At 38.2% G+C, this 7876-nt stretch overlaps 1 protein-coding gene across 2 annotated transcripts; it reads right to left on the bottom strand.

The window, feature by feature from the left end:
* Positions 1-263: 263 nt before the first annotated feature.
* RAD51C (RAS associated with diabetes protein 51C) lies at positions 264-7218 on the bottom strand. 2 transcript variants are annotated; one of them, XM_089142030.1, is made up of 9 exons: positions 7057-7218; positions 6871-6966; positions 5761-5883; positions 5574-5607; positions 5421-5491; positions 5112-5338; positions 4349-4480; positions 2044-2110; positions 264-1238 (listed from the first exon to the last, which is right to left on the bottom strand). In XM_089142030.1, the coding sequence occupies exons 1-9, from the start codon at positions 7166-7168 to the stop codon at positions 1063-1065; spliced, it is 1038 nt and encodes a 345-aa protein (XP_088998156.1). In that variant the 5' UTR covers positions 7169-7218; the 3' UTR covers positions 264-1062. The 2 variants fall into 2 exon arrangements, with proteins under 2 accessions (XP_088998156.1, XP_088998155.1); XM_089142029.1 differs by lacking the exon at positions 264-1238 and having other exon boundaries at positions 1717-2110.
* Positions 7219-7876: the final 658 nt, after the last annotated feature.

Here is a 7876-nt window from a genome sequence, read left to right on the forward strand (position 1 = left end):
CTATATTTTGTCAAAAAAAATATATCATTATCAATAATTTATCATTTTTTCAAATATGTGTGGGCCCCACAAAATATATATGGGTCTATTCTTTAATTTAATAAAATAATTTAGCAGTGGGACCCTAAATAGGAAGGTTACTGGCTTTCATTCTTCGGCCCCCCCCACTATTGCATCCTGGGTCCGCCGCTGCTAGCACGCCTTTATATTTACGTCACACTCACTCAAAACTTCTACATCTGGTTCCCAAAAAAAGAGAACCTTAATCTTTTCTCTCTCTCTCTCCGTTTTCCTGTTGACATTGAGTTCTCTCATTTCATTTTGTTCTTTCGTGTATATGAAAGGCCAAAGCGCACCTTTTGATCAGCCAACGACCTATTCCATATGTGGAACTATCCTCGAACTGAGTAGAATTGGTTTCTTGTAAGTTTAAAAATTTATTTCATTTACTAAAACTCAGGATCTCTATCCATATTGTGAGATCAGCAGTAACAAACTCTAACATTAGTCTATTCCTGGCTTGCCATAAAACCCAACAAATATGGGAAGCCACCCCTGCCAATCTCTATTTCAGCAATCTTCCATCACCAAATCTGCTCTAGGCAGCAATAAATCCAGACAAAGACATCATCATAGGGTGGCAGCAAACCCCAACTCAGACTAAAACCACACAGCCCTGGCAAAACAACAATCTAAAATAATATGTTCTAAATTTCCCTCCACAGCCCCACACCTAGGACAAGAAGTACCCAGTGTTATGTTACCCCTCTTCAGTGCAACAGCAATAGCTACGCCATCTGAAAGAGCTCTTCATAAGAAATTCTGAAACAGAGCTAGCAATTCAATAAGCAATATTGCAAGCAGAGATATTAGCAACAGCAAGGCAGCAGATAAGTGTGGGAAACCAGTAACACTGGTGGTCCAAGGAATTTTTATCCCTATACAAAAGGGGGGAAAGAAGACTAAGAATATATTCTTACTTGCAGCCAGTCCCCATCGTATATTACACCCTTGAAGACTAAGAATGCTCTAAAATTGCAGCCAGTGCCCATCATATATTAATTACATCATTTTGATCCTTTTACAATTTGAAACAACATCTCGCACCCCTTTGCTGCAAATGGAATATGGTGCTGAAGCAGACCTTAGTGAGGGTGACTTGTCAATATATGCGTATCTTTCATTTTCATTCCAATACAGAATTATCCGATTGGTACAGGCATGAGACCAACTATCACCTGTACCAAGAACACCAATTAAAAATTTGCTTCCATGTTACACTAGTAACTATACTCCATAAGAGTGAAAAACAGTAAGAGAGGAATTTCCTCATATCTGAACTTCCAGATGAGAAGACAGTAGAACCCTATCTACTGGGAGTAATGTAATTACAGGAACGGGGATGTAGAAGTACTGAGGCATATAAAATGTAACATATACCCGATCAAAGATTAAATGAGCCAAACATTGATAAATTTGAAAGTGTTTTTGTGTTGCCACTCCCAAGCTCAGGCAAAGCAAGAGAGTTGGTGTGTCATGCTGGCAGCAAGAATCATAACCTTAGCCAATCATGTTGACCTGGTTCCCATAACCTTATTTTGAGTTGTTCACAATGGACTGTAAGCTTCTCCAAATATTGAACTGTCTATGAAACAGAAAGACATAATACTTGTTTAAAGTGCAAGCATTGATTTTCAGTTACTAGTGTACGGGGTGGTAGACAGTACAGCAGTAACATATCAGAAGGTGACCGACTTAGGGAAGAAAATACTTATTTAAAGTGCAAACGAAGATTTTGTACAGTTACTAGTGTATTAAGGTAGTGAGACACTACAGCAGTAATATCTTGGAAGGTGATAGATCTATTTGAGGGAAGAATGTTGGTTAAGCAAAGTTTGAGCCCTATATAAGTAACAAAGCACATATAAATAATTTCGAACAATAAAAATTCATAATGCCCGTAAAATGCAGAGCAGGATAAATATAGCTGAGCAAAGTAGTTGCCACAAAAAAGCCAAATGAATGCCAGAGGAAGTAAATTACCTAGTGCAAGAGCTAACCGAACTGAACCTTCACTGAACTTTGTGGTGACTTGGTTTAATATCACAACCTACAGAAAGGGGTGGGGGTTGTAAGATAGCAGAGACATAATAAGCCATTTTCTCAATAAACGGAAATAATTTGATGCTCCAAACCGTTTCATAGATATACATATTTTCTGTAAGACTCATGCTAGCTCTTCTAAGCCCATTAGGATTTCCAAATTCAACTTATGGTCACAGTTAAGTTGAGATTATAAAGTAGATGTATTTCAAATGAACAGAGTGAAACTTGAATCCTTAAAATAAAAATAAATAAATAAAAGAAGAAAAGAAGAAGAAAGGTAAATTTCTAGCACTCCTTTAAACTTTATATTTACGTGAACACCCCCACTCAAAACTTCTACTTCTGATTCCCCCAAAATAAGAGAACTTCAACCTTTCCTCTCCTATTATCTTAAAACACCCAAATCAACCTCTACTGACTTATTCATACAACCTCTCCTTCTTTTATTAATTTAGTTTAATGTGATTCTAAAACCTTTTGTTCTTCTAAGTGACCACCCTCCTCCTTTCGTACCTAGTCTCACCTAGCCTCTGCCCAGGCCCATTGTGCAGCCCGACCCTACCTGGACACTAGAATGTAAAAAAAGCAAAGAGAATAGTTAATCATCTTGCTGGAATCAGCTCCTTGAACTCCCTTCTTGGCTCGATAGGGCATCTTCTTGCACAAGTCCGACCAGCGAGACCCCAACTGCCTATGCGTCGGTCTTTTCTCTGAATGAACAAATCCTCAGGAATTCAAGCCTATAGTTATTCTCACATAAGTAGAAGACACGAATGACCCAGTATCACTAATCATAGTCAAAGTGAGCATCAAAATCAACCACATTGGTTCACAAGTTAGCAGTGCGAAGGAAAATGGATTATTTCATAATTTCATCTCAAACTCTCCGTCTTTACAAGCGCAATTCTGATGAATTAGTAGTAAAATTGCTCATGAGGCTAAATCAGACTCATTGAAGATATGTAACCATGTGGTCCACGCCAATGGCAACATCCAGTTATGGGCTGCGAAGGTTAAATTTTTTCCATTCAAGTCTGTATAATACTTTGTGAAGCCAAAACCCTCTCCATCTCTCTTAGGTATTAATTGAATTTAGACGCAAAACACAGCAACAATATACCAAAATGAGGATGCAAGAATGACTGGATGGGAAGCACCAATTACCATTAAAATGTTCTCTAAGGGTTCTATCAGGAAGACACCCAACCACCACAATCCTATCGTTTTCATGTTCCAACAACCAAAAAACCTAACTAGTTTTGATAACTCTACCCATGCTAATGCCTGTATCTGGCTGTAGAATTCCATGCTTAATGCTAATCATAAAGACTCTGAAAAGAAAAGAATAAAGAAGTCCCCCTTTCCACTCGATCTATTTTTGACTCCAAACCAATTAATAAGGACAAAAAATGAGTCAAGATATTAAAAAAATCTGTTTGATGGAATGGAGAATTGCATAGCAGAGAGTTGAGGAGTGAAGAAAGTTGGGTGGGTCAGTGTTACCTCTTCTTGTCTGTAAAACAAAAGAATTCTCCAGCCCTTTTTTTTCCTTCCGGGGGGGGTTCTTAGACCATGGGTATGATCGTCTATACCACAATGGAGAAAGTCCGACAGAGCTCTCTGTCGTGGACTATGCTTTTCTCCTTGTACTTCTGCTTTCCTAGTTGCACCAGGATTTTGGTTTTGTTTATATGTTTAGTTCTTTTTTCTTTTAATTTTTGGTTCTTACCTGGTCTGCACAGGGAAAAGCTGCCTATTGTCCTGTTTCTTTCCACAGATACGATTGGGAATGGGGAGGCTGCTATCTGTTGTTAAACTCTATAGCAGCTTCCCTTCTCTTATCTTGCTTACTGTTGACATAAAGGGCTGCAACCTAATGCAAGTCCTGACCTAGGTTCTAACAGAGTGGACTGGAGACACTTCTAACCCTTGGCCTTTTTGTACAAAATCACCACTCTCAAGAACATCTTGATGATGACAGCCTGAACTTTCTAGGATAGCACTAGAGAACATCCCTCTCTCTGGAACTGATAGGCAAAAAGACACTACAGATGATTTGCTTTAAAAAATAAAATAATAAAAAAAAAAAAGAAACAGAAGGAAGTAAGATATACTACAAATCCATGAAGTTCAAATAAAATCTCTAGAAAGTTAAAAATTTAGTTTACCATTCAATGTGTTCCATTTGCGAGTGTGCGTGTGTGAATTATTAGATGAACATGAAGCACAGATAAATGCTTACTGCTAAAGTGAATTTTTGAGCCAGTTTCATCAATTTCAGTGCCAATCCACCAAGTACTCGAGTCCGAAGAGCCAAGTCATCAAAATCTTGGCGGAAGTGAAAAGTAACACTATCGACAATGACAATTTTAACCTGTAAAAACATTATTTTGTTAAAATAATCGTACAACAGGTAGCTTATGAACACATAGGGAAAATACTAATCAAATAGTATGAAGATCATAGAGACTAAACTAGTTTTCGCCCATAAAATGAAGTAAATATATATATATAAGCCAATTGAGGCTTTAATGAGATTGGAATTCCATTCAGTTCAGAAACTGATAGCAGGGCTAAAAAAAGTGTGTATGGACCCTAATTAGAATACTTGGGAGTTCGAAGAAAGAAAACAGCACCTCTACATAACATGAAATGTGGTGCAGTTTCTCAAATTTGAGCAAACCACACTTGAGGACCTGTCCATTTCCCCAACATGAACCCAAAAAAGTGCTTGTACCTACTTGAACACACTACTTCCAGGGCCTATATCATTGAGGCATGGGAACTTCACAAAAGATCATGAAAATGGGGCTAAGGGTCTTATAGATGGTGCAAACCCAAAAAACTTCTGACGTGTCAGAAATAAAGAATCTCTGTGACCACCATATGGAATAAAAAAAAACGTCTAACATAAAGCAAATAATTTTAATACAAAGATATAAAATCAATATCTACAAAAGCTTATGAATTGAAATTCAAGCTCGACTTTCTAATAGTTCACCTACGTCTTTATGCTCAGAAATAAACTTGTCTAAGTAGTTTATCAATGCAACTTGCTCAGTATAACTGCATATCCGGAAATAGAATATATTCTCTAAGAAAGCATTTGGTTGTAATTTGTCTTGCCAAGCCTGAAAATTTTTCTGTTGAAGAGGATAGTTCTCCACCGTGTCCTTGATGCAGGCATCTGCAATTTGGAAAACACGCTCAGGTAGAAAGCTTCCTTCTGTATCTGATCACCACAAAAATATAACATTTGAGTGGGCAGTTCCAAAAGGTGCATTAATCACTTACGAAGAAGTTCAGAGGCATGCCTACATAAATTGCTTTTCCTCCTAGGCCCCCGCAATCAGCTGGAATCTGAACATTAATTGCAAGCTGAATCCTGCACACATTCTGATTTGAGTTATTATTCATTCAGGCAGTCAATGAAAACACAGCTCACTAGAAATGTCATGAAACTGTACCCCAGTTGTGTTTTCCCAATGCCTGGTACTCCACCTGTAAGAGAGCATCACATACAAGGAAAAACGATCAGAAATATTCTCTGCCAAAGGATATGAGTACAATTTATAGATAAAAGAAAAGAAAATTTGAGCCAATTGATGCCTGCAGTGGCACTGGCATCACATCTCCCTCAGAAAAATAACAGACCAATTTCAGTAACTTCTTTGCAGCTTATTCCACCACCCAGAATATTATCTAGCTCTTTGCAGGATGTAGTAATTCGTTTGATGAAGCCTTCCTCATGAAACATGTCCCACGCAGTCTGCGCGCCTGTGGTAAATAAAAATATAATACTAAATAATAAGTGGGTCTTTCTTACTGATCAATGCATTATCAACTCCTATATTATTTCCAAAACTGAACAGAATACATTCTTGAACTGGCCTACCAAAAGTCAGTGATGCATTAACAAGTGTTTCAAATGGAATTTTGGATGATAATTCATTCACATCTATTCTCATTGTGGATGGTAATAGCCACACAGCAGGTTCACTCCACCACTGAGCTTGAAGATCACCGGACCCATCAAACTTGTCAGAATGTCACTGAAACTTCTCAGGAATTTTTCACTCATAGAGGAATTAAATTGGCGCCTCTGTAAAATATCTAGCTCTAAAAGCAGTCAGAGAAATTTTACTTCAATGGGCAATAAGACCAAGTGCAGCTCCAAACTGACCAGTGCCAATGATCTCAGTGACCAGATCCACCTCAAAGGACAGTGGGTTTCAATAAGCCTTTTTAGATGGTTTGGTCCCTTATCAAACTCTGAATGAAAATTAGATCCAGTGTACTAGAAATCCCCAGAATTCCAGCTCCTCTAATAAATCAAATGACCCGTTGTTTCCCTCAGTGACTAGGACATAGCTAGGCCTGATGAGGACCCTGCCTGCCTCCTGTCAATAACCAATGCAGTGTAATTTGACACAATATGACCAAAAAGTACCAAGAAAGCTTGTATGATCTGCACAAAGGGAATAAAATAGGTCCCAGGTCTTTAACTCTATAAGAAGCAGAGAAATGAAGCGTCAAGGTGCATGATCTTTCGAAACGCAAACGCGCTTCCTATCAGGTTTCTTCGATTTAACACAGCAAATACCGTTTAAAAGATTTGTGTAAACGTTAAGGTCCTATTCTCCACTAAGTTTTTCCATATATCTATTCAGATTTCGCAGCAACAAGAGAACCATAATGTAGTGACGACGGTATTAGTAATTGATAGTTATACAGGAATCTCTTAAACACACACAGAGAGAGTACCGGCAACAATAGCTTTAGTTCCATCAAATGTCCTGCTACTCTGTGAGGCGACCACCTTCAGAATTTCTAGGGCTTCGTGCTCAGATATATTCAAATCTGTGGACAAAAAGATAGATGATGAATACATTGCTTTTGTTAAAGCAAAACAAGAGGCGTGAAAGAAAAAGAAAGAAGGCGAAACCTCACCACGAGCAAGGTGTGAAGAAGAGAGTGCAGAGAGTGACGAAAGGGTAGTATAGCCCGCCGACATTAGCTTCGCTCTCTGCGTAGGCGAAAGCGGTAGATTCCTTACTTCCATCTCCACCTCCAACCTTCCTCCCGCCACTGTCAGGCTACTCTGCCCGGCGTTTGAAGGGCTCTCCACTTGGAGCGTTAGGATTTAAGTGTTTTTTTTTTTTTTTTTTTCAATTTTTTTTATTATTTTTTTTTTTTATATGAGGTTCATATGGGCCAGCTTGTGCGCACATCGATTACATCCTAAGGGGGAGCTTTATTGTTCGCAAGGATTGAACCCATAACCTCTCTACTGAGAAGTATAGATCTTACCACTCTATCAACCCTGCATTAATGAGTAACAAAAGAATGTTAATTTAACAAAGAATGTTGGGGACGTGCTCCTTTAGATGCCAAGCGATTTGCTATGTTATTGTCTCGTCTTGTATGTTAGAAGACTAACAAATCAAATTGAAGGGTAAAATGGCAACAATTTTTTATGATGGTTTTAATTTTCCACAAGGATTTCTATTTGTATGAATCAGGAGATCAATAACATCCTAATTATAGCCTTTGATTATCAGATTAATTAGCCTCAGGTCTATTGCCTAACTTAGAGCTTTTTTCATTGCCATGGGCTCTGTTACTGTAGAAGATTGATGCACACAACCTTTATGGAAAACTGAACATCTTTCATTTAGATCATGGAACACACCTCCATATCCAGCTCTAATGATGTTGTGATTGCCTTTGAAGCGTTGTTCCATCTTGGAAGCTGGAACCAAGGTTTAAA

Source organism: Hakea prostrata, chromosome 1, assembly GCF_041222555.1.
Source record: "Hakea prostrata isolate BN-2017 chromosome 1, UWA_Hpros_2, whole genome shotgun sequence".
Classification (NCBI taxonomy): Eukaryota; Viridiplantae; Streptophyta; class Magnoliopsida; order Proteales; family Proteaceae; genus Hakea; species Hakea prostrata.